Source organism: Leuciscus leuciscus (genome assembly GCF_965113295.1).
Source record: "Leuciscus leuciscus genome assembly, chromosome: 17".
NCBI classification, from domain to species: domain Eukaryota; kingdom Metazoa; phylum Chordata; class Actinopteri; order Cypriniformes; family Leuciscidae; genus Leuciscus; species Leuciscus leuciscus.
The window spans coordinates 12,331,582-12,349,754 of NC_138741.1; the positions used below are offsets into that span (position 1 = coordinate 12,331,582).

General features: G+C 37.9%; 1 protein-coding gene across 3 annotated transcripts; it reads right to left on the reverse strand.

Moving 5' to 3' along the window:
* Nucleotides 1-6,274: 6,274 nt before the first annotated feature.
* Nucleotides 6,275-18,170, reverse strand: gcfc2 (GC-rich sequence DNA-binding factor 2). 3 transcript variants are annotated; one of them, XM_082142696.1, is made up of 18 exons: nucleotides 17,831-18,170; nucleotides 17,652-17,744; nucleotides 17,406-17,549; nucleotides 16,451-16,681; nucleotides 16,269-16,366; nucleotides 16,035-16,138; nucleotides 14,791-14,974; nucleotides 13,922-14,045; nucleotides 13,691-13,751; nucleotides 13,407-13,489; nucleotides 12,892-13,091; nucleotides 9,707-9,851; nucleotides 8,044-8,165; nucleotides 7,864-7,940; nucleotides 7,677-7,743; nucleotides 6,793-6,939; nucleotides 6,572-6,711; nucleotides 6,275-6,485 (listed from the first exon to the last, which is right to left on the reverse strand). In XM_082142696.1, exons 1-18 carry the CDS (start codon nucleotides 18,102-18,104, stop codon nucleotides 6,374-6,376), a joined length of 2,406 nt encoding a protein of 801 aa, XP_081998822.1. In that variant the 5' UTR covers nucleotides 18,105-18,170; the 3' UTR covers nucleotides 6,275-6,373. The 3 variants fall into 3 exon arrangements, with proteins under 3 accessions (XP_081998822.1, XP_081998821.1, XP_081998820.1); XM_082142695.1 differs by having other exon boundaries at nucleotides 13,928-14,045; nucleotides 16,035-16,168; XM_082142694.1 differs by having other exon boundaries at nucleotides 16,035-16,168.
* Between the last annotated feature and the right edge of the window lie 3 nt (nucleotides 18,171-18,173).

Consider the following 18,173-nt stretch of genomic DNA (forward strand, 5'->3'; position numbering starts at 1 on the left):
AAGTTAGTTAAATGTGACCGGAAGGAACTGTGGTTAAAAATCAAGCAAATGCTTTGAAATCACTAATGAACAGTGTTTTAATGTCTGAAATCTGATCTAAATCAATGAAAAGATAAGGAAGGGACTAAAAAGTGGGTTAGATTTGCTGCAGCTTACAATATTTTCATTCTAAACAATGAAGTGCCATATTAGTAGTTGCACAAATAGTCCATATTGCATGAGAGTGCATGATCAAAGAGTAGCCGAGCGTTGACATACCTCATGTAACCTTACTAGATAATAGCTGGTAATAAAAGCTGTTTGAGCAGAGACAGCCCGCGATAAACAAACACTGGAAAACAATGAGCTCTGTACATTTGTTGTCTTGTCTGTCTTCTATTTTCAATTCTCAAATGGCTGAAAAACACTGTCACTAACCAGATAAACGTAATGGGGCTGTCATGATTAAGAAAACCTCTTTTCCCAGGGACGTTAATTAAGCATTTAATGGGCATGTTAATAGTTCACCAAAAGCACACAAGACCACATGAGCGAATACAAGCAGAGAGACAGAGCCGTGCTCTGCCAGATGAGATCCACAGATTCTGAAGGCACATTATGTAGCAGATTGCAGAGCTACTGAAGTCCAAATTCACTCATGGAGATGATTAGATTAGCGTGATTGTTCAAAAGCTTTACGTAACGTCGGAGCATCTCTGGGGAAAAAAATAATGAGGAAATCTTTTCCTGGCCAAAGATTACATCTACAGCAAAAACCATATTGATGATGCACACAAAGTGAACAACAATGCATTCAGCTAAACTACGTATTAACAGGTACAACATTAAGGCCTGGTTTCACAGACAGGGCTTAGATAAAGCCAGGATTAGGCTTTAGTTCAAATAGGACATTTAATAGCTGTTATAAACGTGCTTTAGAAAAAGAAAAAAGAAAAACATTACCGGGGTGCATCTTGAGACAAAACAAATTATATTAAGATATGTCAGTGCAAGTTGCTTACAGTTGAAACCGCTCAAACATGCATTTTAGTCTGGGACTAGGTTTAAGATTTGTCTGTAAAACCAGGGGTATGACTTACCAGCTTTGCGATTCAAAACGTTACTGCTTTAATTTTGATAATCTGGATCCAGAACTTTTCAATGGATATAAGCATAAACCACATCCTTAACAACACCCCGTCCCTCATTTGTGTTCCTGTTGAACAGGCATAAGGGTCTGCTGAAACAGCACAATTCAGCATCAGCCTTTCAGCTGCCCCATGTGCTGGCCTTTACTGCCCTGCTGCCCAGAGTCAACACATTTCACACAGAGCCCCTGATGGGTCAGCACGGGAAAAATGACAGTATGAAACTATATCAAAAACATTGATACATTGCATACACTTTAGGACATTCAACAGTATTCAGTTCAAAGGTAATTCTTCCGAGATTTTGTCTATTTGATGCAAAACAAGCATAAATGATGTTACATTCTTACATTTCAAGTATAAAATACACTCTTGGGCAAAAACAAAACAAAAAAAAGAGCCCAAAATGGCTATAATATATATATTTATTACATGGCTTGGTTGAATTCTAATGTAGAATGCGGTCTGTTATTTCTTGATAACAGACGCTGCTAAGTATAACACACCGTTGCCATGAAAAACAGAGCGTTGCTATGGACGCAGGATTCTAACCGTAGAGACGGAACGGACTATTTTCTTTAGCGGAAGCAATACAATAGTTTTTAAATCAACAAACTCCTTTTTAAATCAATATTTTGTGTCAAATTATTGATTTATTTGGTAGGTAGCCATGTAATAAGAGGGATAATGTAGAGCGAGGCGGTTGTTATAGCGAATACAACCCCTTCAGGATGATTCAAGACCCCTCCGTCCTGATCAGCCTGTCGGGGTTGTATTCGCTAATCGCTATAACAACCGCCTCACCCTACATTATCCCTTACATATATAATATTATATTTATATAATATTATATAAACACAACTTTTATTTTAGAATCAATTCATCGATTTGACAGAAGTGGCACTAATTATTAATAATAACAAATATCAGTATTCAGTACCAATACTGATTAATAGTAATAATAATCATAAATAAAATAATAAATTACAAAATGTGAAAAACAAAAATGCTGCTAAGAGATGATGCTATTCTGGTCTCCTGACAGGCTGTCTGAACAATGCCCACCCAAGCATTTATATGCCCTAGTTCCTACTTATCCTGCTGGCTATGTCTGCTTTCACATGAAATGTTTTGATAATGGTCGTCTTTTTGATATTACATTAGCTGAACATCTTTAAAAAAAATATCTCTCACTTTTAGAGACCACAGAATAAATTCTTTATGACGATTTAAAATGTGTATGTATACATGTATTTTATTGAAATGTATTTTATCATATTTTATTGTAATCTGTGAATATAAATAAAAGATGGATTAGCATAATTTACTTGAAATAAAACAATTTATAACTAATCTAAACCAACAGATTAGAAATCAGAGCATGGCCGCAGCATTAGACGTGGTTAAATCTAGAGTTACTTTAACAGTGCTTGACATTTGGAGTCCTGCTCTTGTTGCCTCCAGATAGTGTGTGTTAGCCTGGATTTGACAGTACAGTTCGAGTGCATTAGACCTGAGTGCCCTTAACTCTCTCGTGTCTAACAGCCTCCCTACGAGACATAATTAATCATGTCCTTTTGTGCCTGACACAAATATGGACTCCGTGAAGCTAGCAGACAAATATGACCTCAGTGTACAGTGGAGTTCAGAAGACACATTGAAGAGCTGGGATTCAGAATCTATTTTAAACCTGCAAATAAACACAACGTTGAAGGGTTTTAAATATTGAAAACAAAGAAGTGTTATGATGCTCTTTGGAACATAGTAAATGCTTTAATTAAACGTTTTACTCCTAATAAAAATGCTAAATCATTTTTATGTGTGTACTAAAATATCTGTGTTGATTCGTTTTACTCGTAAATGTCCTGTTTATTGTGACACGCTTATTGGATTCTTTGTGAGTCACCTTCAGAACTGACGCAAAAGGCTCTCGCTGTGCGTAGAAACTGTAGAAAAGGGGGGGCTGGTGATATAATTCTACCTTGTGACTCTTAAGATGGAGAAATCTGATAGGAAAGAAAAAGTTCAGGATGAGGCAAAATAAATGTATTCAGCAACTTCCATTCAAATGTTCAGCCTTTGTTTTCACAGAAGTTGAACTGTGTCTGTTTAAGTAATTTAGAAGGATTACCACCCCCTCCTTGACTGAGACCGGAGAAATTGAATCCTCATCAAACTCTACCCCTGGGATAACCTCTGTAGGTATTTTGTGTAACCAAAAAGACATGAATGAATCAAGAAAGACACAACAAGGATTGAATGCCTCTGCCTGAGGGAAGGCAAAAGGAAAAGAATACTGTAGTTTTATGAGACCCCCATCTAACAATACTTAATTCAATCTGAGAATGCAAGCCAAATCCTTTGCCCCAAATCTACTTTTCATGAGATTTTTAGACCATTTGACCATTTAGACTTGTAGTGCACATCCATAGTTGGCATATAACATTCATGCCACTGCAAATCCTTGATCAGAGCTTTTGAATTGCCAACCTAAACTTCAGAGAAAAGATCTTTGAGGCAAGTACAATTCAGGGCCGTTTTAGGTGAGTTCATTTATAGAGAAACTTTAGATTCTACAAGATTTCTTGATGAGCACAGTTTTCTTTTCTGTCTTCATGTACTTCCTATTGAGCATTGTAAATTATAAAAAAAAAAATTTTTTTTTAAAATCGTACTCACCCAAACCCTTTGAATGGTAGTGTGTGTGTGTGTGTATATATATATATATATATATATATATATATATATATATGTATATATAAAAATACCAAATAGCTTGCTATTGCTAGTTCAAGGAGTGTGGTATTGGGGGGCGGGATTTTTTTCACTCTAGAGAGAATTTGATTGGACAAAATGAGCAGTGCAGGATGAGTCATCAATATATTTTTTAATGTGAACTAAAAGCTGCATAACTCAAAATGTATAGTTGATTTGATATCGGAGCATATAGTGAGATCTGAGACCATCAGATGAACTCCAGGGGCATCATTTATAAAATGTTGTGTATAAACTGTCCTACATTTGAGCTTACGATCATTTGCGCACTTTTGATTCAGAGAATGAATGTACACACAGAAAACGTGCGTACAACTCTTCCTGATGTGAAATTTATAAATCGCAAATGATCTTGAAATTGTGCGCAGCTGAATGGTGTCAGATCTCGGCTTTGTAAACACTCCCTAATTAATCTCATTAAGCTTTACTTGAGAACGGCGAGCGGAAATAATCGCTTTGATTTCCAAATACCTGCTTTACTCCGACTCTGCCACAAGGAAAAGTGCGTACGTCTGCTTAGACCCTGACGTGACGTTAAACACTTTTCCACGTCAAAGACAATTTTTTATAAAATGAACGTTGGCATGGATATTAGTGTGTGCACACTCGAAGTTCAAATCTGTGTGTACACGTTTTTTAAATAAGGCCCCAGAACTTCAACTGATAAGGTTAAGATAGAAGACAACAAACAAAACCCCTGTCTATCTGTATAAAACAATTGAGATCTCATCTGTCATGTGGCTGGTGTATAGAGCTCATGTGATGTGAACCTCATACAGCATGATGACACACTTCCATTTATCTAGAACTCCTGATCATATTGATTCTGCTATATTAAATGTGAATCAGCACTTCAAAGCTTTGAAATAAAAAAAACGTCTGATATATCGCATGACTCTGATCACTTTGGACAGACTACCAAGAGCACTACTATTAAATAAGACAAATTATTTTAGCCTTTTGTCACACACCAATTCCACTGTTTCCCAGGCCCATGGAACACATCCATCCCGACAGCAAAACCTGATTATAATGATATCCAGCCTGATTTGAAAATGTTACAAAGAGCATCTTGTGTTGTTACTGAATGCTTGGTTTTGTTGTACCTTTTGTTTATTTCCAGGGCTAAATGAAACTTTAAATTCCCAGATTTTCAGTGAGGATTTCTTATCCCTACTGTAGTTCTCTTCCTACATTTATTCCTCCTTTAGCAGTGCTTTCCTGCAAGGTTTTTAATCCTATTGTTAAGTTTGCAAAGCCCCACTTCAGGGGTCAAAGGATAGAACAGTAAATATTTCACAGCATAACAAATCCTCGGACAAAATACACTTTCTCAAGAGGCTTCTGGTTGACATAGCAACAGCAATGAAACCATTTCACGAAATATCTCAACATAGAAGAATCAAAGAGAAATAGCTCAATTAAAACAAACTTCAACGCAATGACGGACTCGTCAAGGCTAAAATGTTCTGTAACAAATGCTGAAGATCTCAGTCGCGACACAAACGATTTAAGGGGCAGCTACGTTCTTGTCATGTGTGTCTTCTTCAACTGGTCTGATAGAAAGGCATTCTGGAAATGCAAGTTGTCTCTGAGGATCCATTCAATAAAATGCCATTGTTTGGTTTAGCGGTAATGATGTCATCAGACATCCTCATAAATCGAAACATGCACAGGGGAAAACAAGCCACAACAAAACAATAAACCTATTTATTGAGTCTCTTCAGTCTCTACTGAGAAATAAAAAAAAACTATAAAATATAACCAGGCTTATATATTTTCTGGATGCTTGCCCTTGCAAAACTCGCGGCATCAATGCCAGTGTGTTATCAATTAGTTAAAAGTCAGTATGAAATGGAAGACGCTACCTCATCTTCCATTCAGGTAGTGACGATAGTCTTTTCTTCCCTATTGTGACCGAGTCAAACGGCTTCCCCAACAAGAAAAATGTAAAAATGATATAGCACCACTAATAATTACATCACTGAAACATGGATCTCTGTACAGATGCAAATAAAGTGGTGGAAAAAAAGGTTTGCAATTGGGGAAACATCGGTTGGATAGCTTCTCAGATTCAAACATCTGCAAGATTATTTACGAGTTACTTCACAACAGGAAATCTTCTAAAAAGAATCATATTCATGGAACCTAAATCACCGTTCATGGTGACTCTGAATGGTACGTCTTTGACTAAGCCAGTAATGTTAGATCCAACACTACTTAAAGTCCAGGAAAAAGCTCTTTTGGGATATACATGTACAATGAGTACCATATATCATTTCATAAAAATAACTATTGTGAAATAAAATATTTCATTATTTTGACAGAAGTAAATGACAGTTCCAACCAAGGTAAGGAAAATCAAAACCATGTGGGCCAAAATAAAACATTTTATTCACTATACATACACATATCAAACTGACTTTGCAAATTAAAAACGTATAAAACCTTCTGCAGACACAAGATGGCTGCTACTGGAGAGCTTTTAACAGATCCTCACAATGATATTTTTCTGTTATTGTCCTAATACTGTCATGTGCCTTTATGTTCTTAAGGACAAACAGCACATCAGATAAAAGTGCTCTGAAGAAAAAAAAGAGAGAAATAGAATTAGATCTATTATAGAATATAAATAATAGACTGCGCACACACTACTGTACAATACATACCGCGTGTTGCTGGAGTCATTGTTGTCCCTGAATATCGCATGAGCGGTCTGAAGAAGATGTTTGCTGAAGTTCTGCAGCTGAGGAAGTGACGATCCAGCGTTCACATCAATAAACCATGAGTTTGGAAAAACATCTGCAATCTTTTTAGAAAAATAAAAGTTAGTTTTATAACTACCCTAGTAGTAACCATGAGATTAGATTGACACTGTAAATTTACGCACCTTTTTGCATTTCTGGATGGTGTGTTTCGGATCCGATATGTTAAGAATGGTTATCATCAAGTAACGGCCAAGAAGTTTATCCAACATTAGCTCTTTAAGAACATGTTCAGGAATCAAACCATCCCATAATGCCATGTTACCAAGCAACTAAAAAAAAAAAAAAGAAGAAGAAAAAAAAAGATTTAATCTACAAACAATCAGCATGTCACAAAGAAACAATTTACTCTAAATATTAGTTTAATTAACATGAACACATACTCTACCATTCAAAAGTTTGGGGTCAGTAAGAAAAAGAAATTAATACTTTTTTATTCAGCAAGGACACATTCAAGATCAAAAGTGATATAAAGCAGTTTGCTCTAGTTTTCAAACTTTTAAGTATTGTTCTAACAGACATAACTATAAATACATTCAGTAAATACACTGAAAAGGTTATACAGTTTTTAATTTAAATAAAGCCTGTTCTTTTATCAAATGATTCTTAAAAATGTAATATGTTTACATGCAGCTCAACTGTTTTCAGCATTATTGATAAGAAATGTTTCTTGAGCACCAAATCATCATATGAGAATGCTTTCTGAAGGATCTTGTGACACTAAAGACTAGAGTAATGTTGCTGAAAATCAGCTTTGCCATTATATAAATACATTTCATTTTAAAATTGAAATAGAAAACAGTTATTTTAAATTGCAATATTTTTCACAATATTACTGTTTTGATGTATTTTTTATTTAAAAAATTGACGGCTTGGTGAGCATAAGAGACTTCTTCCAAAAACATTAAAAAAAATCGTACCTGCCCCAAACATTTGAACGGTAGAGTACATTAATGTACAGAAATATGAAATGAAAAGTCACAAAATGACCAGAAATGAAATGTCACACCTTCACTGCTGACCAAAACTGTTTGTTCTGAAACTGGAACTGTGGTGACCTCTTATCCTCTAAAAACCTTACACAAAAACACAATGTCTTTCACACACAAACGTAATGTAATCTTACAAAACACATCAACCTTTTAAATTATGATCAAATAAAATATTCAAAACAAATAAATCAAGATAAAACTTACTTTTTTGGGTACAGTGGGACAAAGACGTCATTATCAACTGAACTCCTTAACCTCTGAATAACTGCTTCAACAAAGGCCTGCAGGATGAAATCACAGGTTCATTATACTTACTGACATTATATCCATAAAGTTACATTCGTTTTGATCCATACAGAGTTTTAATGCATCATAGGTCAATACCTTGACAGGTTTGCTTTGTTCACCATCAAATACAGAATAATCATCCTGTATTCTCTTGCACAGTGTTGTGAGGGTTTGAGACTGCTGCGTAGACAGAGGGTCCCAGACCAGCTCCACGAAACCTGCCCAAAACAATAAGCAACATTTTAATTAATTAGATAATTAGTTCTGATCTTCTGAACGAATCCTACAGTGAAAGCAAGACTTAAAGTGCAACTTCATGTTTATTTGTCAGCAAGTCTGCCGGACGCAGGACTTTCATGAAAACTGCAGATTATACTTTCGCATTTTTGTATCCCCGCCCACGGACAGTCGAAGAGACAAGGCGTTATTAAAGCTGCCGTCGGCAAGTCTGGCAGATTGGGTCGATTAGCCAAAATTTTTAATGTTTACAACTCTCATGCCCCTCCCCACTACCAGCGAGCACCCTCCCATCGAGGTCGTGCTCGTCAGTGCATCACTGTGCGTGTGTACCTGATTTTCTGTGAACGCGTCCGTCTCTTCAGCATCTATCAACACCATGGACTCGGAGGTAGGCTGCCCTGGCTAATCTATCCATAGATAGCAATAACCGAGGAATTGGAAGCTTGTTAGTAGATTTTCTTTCGCCATCACGCTTCATGCAATCTCCAGGCGAACTTCATGCGTGGCGTGTGCATGTGATATTAACGTGCGCGAGTGAGGGGGGATCTGTGGCGTGTGCACGACCTGTGATTGACAGTCAGATCTCACACCCCCCTGCGCTGATTGGACCTGATGAAGCGGGAGCGCTGGATTTTTGCAAAACAAATAACACGCTCCAGGTGGAGTTAGAAGCTCGGGTTTTTTTCTAAAACCACCTTATTTATGTTGTTCTGTCGGATTATAGTGTCGATTACACTGAATATGATCAAAAAAATTTTGCCGACGGCAGCTTTAACAGAACAGTTATTCTAAGGGTAGGTTTATCATTAAAAAATGATATCATTCTATGTCTACTCTTTAAACAGCATTATAGTAAAAATGGAAAACTAAGGCAACAGCTTGCTTTCTTATACGCAACAGCGTTTTGCTTTTACTACACTGTTCATGTAGTCATTTGAAATGTTGACTACAAAAATTTAGTTTTTTGTTTTATCCAGATTTTCTGTTGCAGCATTCTCTTTGCAGCATTTAGCCACTGCTTACAACACTTGATCCTTCACTGGAAACCGAAAGTAACTCACTCCCGCTAAACGTTTACTCTTTGAATTCTTGACCCGGAACAATACAAGATGACACCATGACTAAATGTTTGCTAAGAAGTGTTTCCTACTAAAGCAAGGTAGTATTTGATTCTGGTAAGCGCATCCATAGCAGACTAGTGGGAGTGGCCTTGGACGACAACATGCCCAGTGCATTATGGGTGTTGAAGTTTTCCAACCTATATGGCAAAAATAAAGGCAACAGCCTTTTTTCTCTGATTTCTCTAGTCGTGGTAGCAACGATTTACATTTTTCCCCGGCTTTCTACTGTATTGGCAGCCAAGTTTTTGCCAGTGGTGAAGTACCCCTTTAATAGTAAATTACAATCAAAAGCGTGATATTAAAATATTCTCTGAAATATTCTGTTCCCAAACTCAATGTAAATTGTAGACTGGTGGGCATTATAAAAATGTTGGCGTAAATATGTGCAAATGACTCACCTTGAACTTTAGAGAGGATCGTCTTCTCAATTATGGTGGGCAGTGTCGTCTTATCCATGTTCTCAGATTCCTCAAAACCCAGACCGTGACAGAATTTCTCAACAGCAGAATACCACGGCAATGCCTCAAAGTCAACACCTTCTGCCTACATTACAAAAATAAATAAATAAATAAATAAATAAATATATATATGTTAGTAAATCCATTTCGTATAACATGAGTGGCAAGACGTCAATGACAGACAGATATAAAAATAGTGAACATTTAAAGGTAATTAAAAGGAAATGGACTGATGCTTCTCTGATCTAAATCAAATCTGAAGATGGAATAGAGTTCTGGAAATAAGTGCCATTTCATTAAGTGTAGGGAGGCAGAGAGAGAGTTTGTACCCATAACTGTACAAAAGCATTTCCAGCAGACAATTTTTTTCCCAGCCCATTTTTTTTATGGAATCCTGAGACTCCCACAATTGCTACTTTTATTCAAGTGCAGGTAAAGTGTCTTGCTTTTGCGTGTCATCTCCTCAAACATGATTCTGTGCGGCTGTTGTAGCTACATTTTTGTACACGTCCCCGAACGTCTACAGTCGACGATAGTTTCTCTGGGTCCCCGAACGTCTACAGTCGACGATAGTTTCTCTGGGTCCCCGAACGTCTACAGTCGACGATAGTTTCTCTGGGTCCCCGAACGTCTACAGTCGATGTTAGTTTCTCTGGGTCTCGTCTACAATCGACGTCCCCGAACGTCTACAGTCGTCGTTAGTTTCTCTGGGTCCCCGAACGTCTACAGTCGACGTTAGTTTCTCTGGGTCCCCGAACGTCTACAGTCGACGTTAGTTTCTCTGGGTCCCCGAACGTCTACAGTCGACGTTAGTTTCTCTGGGTCCCCGAACGTCTACAGTCGACGTTAGTTTCTCTGGGTCCCCGAACGTCTACAGTCGACGTTAATTTCTCTGGGTCCCCGAACCTCTACAGTCGACGTTAGTTTCTCTGGGTCCCCGAACGTCTACAGTCGACGTTAGTTTCTCTGGGTCCCCGAACGTCTACAGTCGACGTTAGTTTCTCTGGGTCTCGTCTACAATCGACATCCCCGAACGTCTACAGTCGACGTTAGTTTCTCTGGGTCTCGTCTACAATCGACATCCCCGAACGTCTACAGTCGACGTTAGTTTCTCTGGGTCCCCGAACGTCTACAGTCGACGATAGTTTCTCTGGGTCTCGTCTACAATCGACGTCCCCGAACGTCTACAGTCGACATAAGTTTCTCTGGGTCCCCGAACGTCTACAGTCGATGTTAGTTTCTCTGGGTCTCGTCTACAATCGACGTCCCCGAACGTCTACAGTCGTCGTTAGTTTCTCTGGGTCCCCGAACGTCTACAGTCGACGTTAGTTTCTCTGGGTCTCGTCTACAATCGACGTCCCCGAACGTCTACAGTCGACGTTAGTTTCTCTGGGTCCCCGAACGTCTACAGTCGACGTTAGTTTCTCTGGGTCCCCGAACGTCTACAGTCGACGTTAGTTTCTCTGGGTCCCCGAACGTCTACAGTCGACGTTAGTTTCTCTGGGTCCCCGAACGTCTACAGTCGACGTTAGTTTCTCTGGGTCCCCGAACGTCTACAGTCGACGTTAATTTCTCTGGGTCCCCGAACATCTACAGTCGACGTTAGTTTCTCTGGGTCCCCGAACGTCTACAGTCGACGTTAGTTTCTCTGGGTCCCCGAACGTCTACAGTCGACGTTAGTTTCTCTGGGTCTCGTCTACAATCGACATCCCCGAACGTCTACAGTCGACGTTAGTTTCTCTGGGTCCCCGAACGTCTACAGTCGACGATAGTTTCTCTGGGTCTCGTCTACAATCGACGTCCCCGAACGTCTACAGTCGACATAAGTTTCTCTGGGTCCCCGAACGTCTACAGTCGACGTTAGTTTCTCTGGGTCCCCGAACGTCTACAGTCGACGTTAGTTTCTCTGGGTCCCCGAACGTCTACAGTCGACGTTAGTTTCTCTGGGTCTCGTCTACAATCAACGTCCCTGTTCAATAATATTTATACTCTAGCATGTCTCCTCATTGACGTCGGCCGAGTCCCCTAACCCTAATTTGCTGCGCAGCAATAATAACCGACAGACTTCAGACAATGCCTTTCGAATATGCTTTAATCACAGCCAGAGGATCTCAGACAAATTTCAGAGAGAATCCCACCCGCAAAAGGAATACAACAGTTTTTATAGAATAGGAGCATGGCGAAAATTACATGATACGTTACATAATTTCCCTACAATTTGATTGGTTCTTCATAGGCAAACCCTTCTTGTTACTAGTTTCTTCTGTTACTCAAACTCTGTTTTCTTGATTACTTCATTGTTAGGCACAAGTTTTCAAACCTAGACATCTGTCTAGTTTAATTTCCCCTATTTGTTATTTATACACTCACACACTTAAAGTCAAGAGGTTTTAAACCAAAGGTTTTGGAAACATTTAAGATTCAAAAGCATATTAATGTTGCTCCGGCAAGAAAAATAAATGTTAGTTATGATTAATTAAAAAATCCATCACATCAGTTAGTTACTGGTGCTGGATTATTTGCAATATTATTGTATATGTACAGTAGTATTAACACAATATCAGTATTTCTTTTTTTACTATCATGGTTATCGTCAATACCAGTATAATTGGTGACTCAGCTTTTAGTGTTGACACTGCACAGCACTGCAGTTCTAATTATCTGTAATGTAATTATGTTTGTTAATGTTAAAAAGCTAATATAATAAACTAGTAATTTAGTGAAGAAATATGTAGGTTCTTTTGTAGAACAAAATCAGTTAAAATGTTATTCAGTACAGTAATTGAATTTGTCTGTCGCATAAGTTGCTGAATACACACCTTCAAATCTACAATGCAATCTGAGAAATCTGGCTTATAAAATAATACCTAAAAATACGCAGCAGACGTGTGTTATATGTGCTGTACTTAAGCTGTAAAAAAGCAATATTTGTGATATTTGACAATAAGCTTACTTAATTACTACTCATAATTACTGTCAAATGCTGAGTTTGTCCTGATCCACAGATCCTCATGGATGGAAAACGGGGTCTTTCAGGTCCAAACACAGCACATTTTGGTCATTTCCTGCTGATTTGAATGTAGTACAAAATGATCAGATGGAACATCAAAATAACCATAGATCACCTGAAGAGGATTCCAGCCAATGAGCTGGTGTCGGATCAGGGGTGCCAGGAGCTTAGGGAGGCACAGGCCAATGTAGGCATTACTGTAAGACTCTTGGAAGGAGACGCGCCACTCATTAAATCTGGAGAGGATTTTCTTCACGTCCCAGAAGTCTGTCTGAACATCTGCAAACACTTCCTGTGCCTTTTTCAGTAGATCATCTATAATTGAATCAAAGTTATAGATGCTGTACATATTCCACATGGACTTTAAACAAGTGTTGGATGCAATGTTTGTATTCTCAAAGTATTTCTAGGCTCTGACGCCAGTTTAAAGTCAGCATGAAACGGATAGTCTTTACTCCCGTGTTGGGGGAGTAGGTGGGGTGAATTAACTATTTTGATTAAAGATTACAAGTGCATGGATATATCATTTCTAATTAATACTGCAATATTCCATAAAAAAAAGAATTGTCCATTTTCATTTCATAGTGACTAAAAATGATTTTATTTGTGCTTCAATAAAGCTTCTCCCACCTCTTTTACTTTGTAGCTCCGCCTCCTGCTCTACTGTTGGTTCCCAGTCACAAGGTACGCACCCAATGTCTTCATAGGACAAGCTTAGACATGAAAGCACATAGAGAATAGAAAACCCAATGATAAATGACTTTGACAACTGTAATTTAAAGATTATAAGCATCTCAGAAAGCCTCCAAAGGCTGTAATCTATAAAGACTCAAAATGTCAGGCTAAGTGTATCCAGTATTTACAGCAATAACATTCAGTAATGGTGAAAGTGCATACATTATAATCCATCTCACCTCTGCAGAGTTGGGCTAGAGCCTCCGGTTGCGTCACCATTGCTGTGTGAATCAGTGTTATCTACGAGACACCCACAATACACAATATTATATGAATGAATGTGCATTCAGTCCTGTGATTGATGGAAGTTATGATTATTATAATCATATGTGAGGGCATAAGATGTGAGGCCTCCTCTACAAAATAATTTTGCAATGAAACTAAAAGGCAGTAAACAGTTGTAGTCTTACAGGTACATTTTTGAATCTGTGAGGATTCCTCCAGTAGTGCTTCTCTTCTCTGACTCAACAGCGCCTCAGCCTGGTCAATATAGAGACTGTGCATGTCCAGCTCAACAGAGTTTATTAAAGCCATCTGAAAAATAAAACAATCTACTTAAAGGCTGTGACACACCACGTCGTCGTCAAAGAACTAGAGGTGACGAAAGCCGATTGTGTTGTCGCCTTGCGTCGGCTGCGTCTGGGCCAAAAAGCTGCGCTTTTACACACCCCAAAGACTACAGCTGACTGCCAACTAGCATGTGCGTTCCTGAGCCTGTGTGTAAGAAAATAACTTTATATTTTAGCAGGTATTCGTCATTCAAAAAGGGAAACAGCTATACAAACCGTAAATAAAGCAGCATTTGTTTACCACTTTGAATATCAATCATGCTGATCACTTTATTCATTCCAGGTGGCTCATGTTAATATGAAAATATTCACATATTCAGGTAATGCTCAGGTAGGATGACGTAAAATTAGAACAGCTTTCTTTGACTTCTTTGCTTGCTTTCACTATTTTTGCTTTTATTCTCGTGCACACCTGCTCCCTAAACTAACCAGCCAATCAGAGTTATCTCTCTCAATGACAGCCCCGACGCAGAGTCAAACACGTTGAATTGGGCGAACTCCCGCCGACGTGAGCCCGACTACAGCCGTCGCGTGGAACACACCGCAAAAACTAGCCCGACAGACGCTCACCAATGGCCCAACGTTGGCCGACCATCGTCTTGGTGCATCATAGCCCTTACACCATTAAATCAGTGGAGCATCTAAATTTTATATAATTATTCTGTATTACAAGCATACTTCATTTAGTAAAGATTAACTTTGCCTAGTACCTTCTCAGACAGGCATTCCAGTAGGTTCTGTGAGAAAGCGTTCATGGTACGGTAGAATCGGAGCTGCTCATCTGCGGGGTGGTTTTCAAGGCTCTCTAAAGAGCTCTTAGCCATTTCCACATCCAGCTGCATCCTCCTCAGTTCTGCCTCCCGCGCCCTGTGCACCTGTTTCAGCGAATCCAACCTGGAGTGAGATTTTTTTTTTATATATAAATTATATATACTGCCATTCAAGTTAGTAAGATTAGTATGATTTTTTCCTAATGTTCTAGAGGCTGCATTTATTTGATTAAAAATACTGAAAAAATTTAACATTGTGAAATTTTCTTACAAAAAAATTAAATAAAAAATTATATATATATATATATATATATATATATATATATATATATATGGGTAGATGACAAATAAGGGTGAAACAGCATTTTTTAAAACAAAGTTCTAAATTGCTTGAGAATTGTATGAATTTGTAAAGTTCAAATACTGTTGTTTTTGAAACTGTTAGAGGTTAGCAGTTTTTTTTTCTCATTATGTAATTTATTAAGCTTTTCTCACAGCTCCAGGCAAAATATGTCCTGTGGTGTGACATGACATTACTAAAAAATTCAAATATTGAAATATTATTAATTTCAAATACAAATCAGGTATGTTTTAAGGTTAACAAGTATTCTTAAAGAATGATCATTAAAATTCTGCATATATTTTTTTTCACAGCTGTTTTTCAATTATATTCTTTGCTTGTGCCATCTTTTACCACTTACTCCAGTGGAAATATTGTGTAAAATGAGAAAAAATATTTTAAAAATGTAATTTCTTCCTGTGATGGCAAAGCTGAATTTTCAGCATCATTCCTCCAGGCTTCAGTGTCACATGATACTTCAGAAATCATTCTAATATGCTGATTTGCTACTCAAGAAACATTTCTTAGTATTAATCAATGTTAAAAACAGTTATACTGCTTAATTTCTTCTGGAAACCATGATCAATTTTTTTTCCCCAAGATTTTTCATGAATAGAAAAGCATTTATTTGAAATATAAATCTTTTGTAACATTACATATGTCTTTACTCTCACTTTTGATCAGTGCGTCCTTGCTCAAAAGTATTAATTTATTCTTCAAAAATAAATACATCTTAAAGACCAAAACAGTAGTGTATATATAGTTAATATTCACATTTTGATTACATTTTATTTATTTATTATCCATTAAAATCATCTAAAACGAATGCATAACTGCAGCTTACTTTCCAATGATTCTCTTCTTAATGGCATCAATTCTGACTGGTGGTAGCGTTTCGGGGATGTCCATTTTCTTCTGTCGGGCTGGTTTAGGAGCCTGCCAATCCTTCTGAGAATACAAGGAAAGGTCCTTGAAACACTATGGAAGCAGTGTGTAATATAAAGCAAGTTAATGTTTAGTTAAATATTATCCAAAAAGGCTCAAGGAGATTCAAATCTGTCACAGTGGCGAGTCTCACTTGGTGTCTTTTGACTCCTTTTCCAATCTGTTGCTCTTCCCACATCTGCTGGTCTTCCTCCTCCTGGCTATCAGAAAAACTCTGGTCACTATCACTTCCTACAGAACACAAACACAGAACATTCAATCTCTCTCCCAACTACTTTAGTGATTTAATATACACAAGTAACACAAGTTTCTCACCCATCTTCTCAGCCATTCGCTCTCTCACAGTCTTGGGTTTGGGTGCAAACTCAATTCTGCGCTCATGATCATCCAGATCACTGTCGCTGTCTTGTTCTTCATTGCTCGGATCTTCTTCCTGTAGGCTTCCAGGAGTGTGGGGTGAATCCAGTGAGATGTAATCTTTCTGGGCTCTGGCATTTCTCCTTTTCTCTTTGGCAGCACGAATATTTCTAGCATCAGGAATGATGACTGCAGCAATTGACAAATAATGACATTAACAATCGCACTTAAGTGTTAAAGCAATAGTTCATAAACAACATGATAGTGAGTAAACAATGACAGAATTTTGAACCATTGCTTCAAACTTCTGGTGGTCTTTGGTAATTTTAGACAGAACAATTTAATGTTTTAAAGTCCCCCTGTAGTCCAGTTGCAATAGTATCTTCTTCCCTATTGCAACGTATATCCGATTGAAACGGCTTCTCAAACAAGAGAAAAAAAAAAAAAAACGTAGGCCGGGACTTGATTTTGTTGATCGGGAGTTGATTGGACAGTTGTGGTGTCATGTGAGTGACAGGTTATCCCGGCCTCAAGCCAGTAAACGAAGAGAAGAGACTCATTTTTGATTTTATGGCGACTTTAAATTTTGTACTTCAATGGAATGGTACGAAACTTGGTGACTTTTCTGGCACTTGCTATATAAAAACAGTGGATTTGTTATGGTCACAGATGACCTAAGGAAGTAAATGGGGTTAAATATTATTTCCAATTAATACCGTGTTTTATTTATACAGAAACAAATAGTGCCTAATTCAGAGGTACCATGAGGTCCCCTCAAAATACAAAATATTAATGAAATATAGCCTAGTACATTAATTTCTCATTAATAAAAACGTTATGCGTATTGTATTTAATCTGTTTTGTTCAGAGGGTTAATGGTTACTTAGGCAAATGATTTAGTTGCAGACAGAACCTCTTTGTGGTTTTGAAGAACCAGATGAACTTGACATGGTAGAAGAGCTTTCTTCATCATCATCATCACTGTCGGGAGGTATTTCTTCAACAGAAGAATCAGCATCACTGTCAGATTGCAAACTGACATCCTTATTCTTCTTAACTGAAAATAGATGGAAGTGTTATGGACCATAACATTCACGGACAGATGAAAAGCATGTCTGCAGATCAGAACTATGGTATTTTTCAGTTACTGTAACGTTACCTTGTAACGGTACAGGAGAATCCTCTTTATTCCGTGCCTGGAACACAACTTCTCTATTGACTGACCGTTTTACTTTAAAACTTCCCTCTATGGCTGTAAGAGTAAGTTAAGGTTTCTTCGTTAAAACGAATCTATTAGCCATTAGAAGTGCATATGACTGGTTATAGAAAAATGCTTACCGTCTTTATCGTCAAAGAAGCTGAGCGTTTTGCTCTTCGACAGGTGTTTTATGTCTCTGGACTGGAGTCCAGTCTCCTCTTCATCACTGGAATCACACTCGCGAGCCTTTGAACTACTTGAAATCCCTCCTCGCGGCAAATCTGCTTTTGAATCTGCTTTCTCCGTTTCCTTTCCACCGTCAACACCGCCGAGCTTTTCATTCTCATTCTCATCTTCATCACTGGATTCATTTTTCCTTTGCCTAAAATTTCTGCGCGGCTTTTTATTAAACATTTTAAAAACAATCTAATGTGAACGTGGTGAAATCAACGTTTTGTAGTGACGTATTTTGTACTTCCTGGT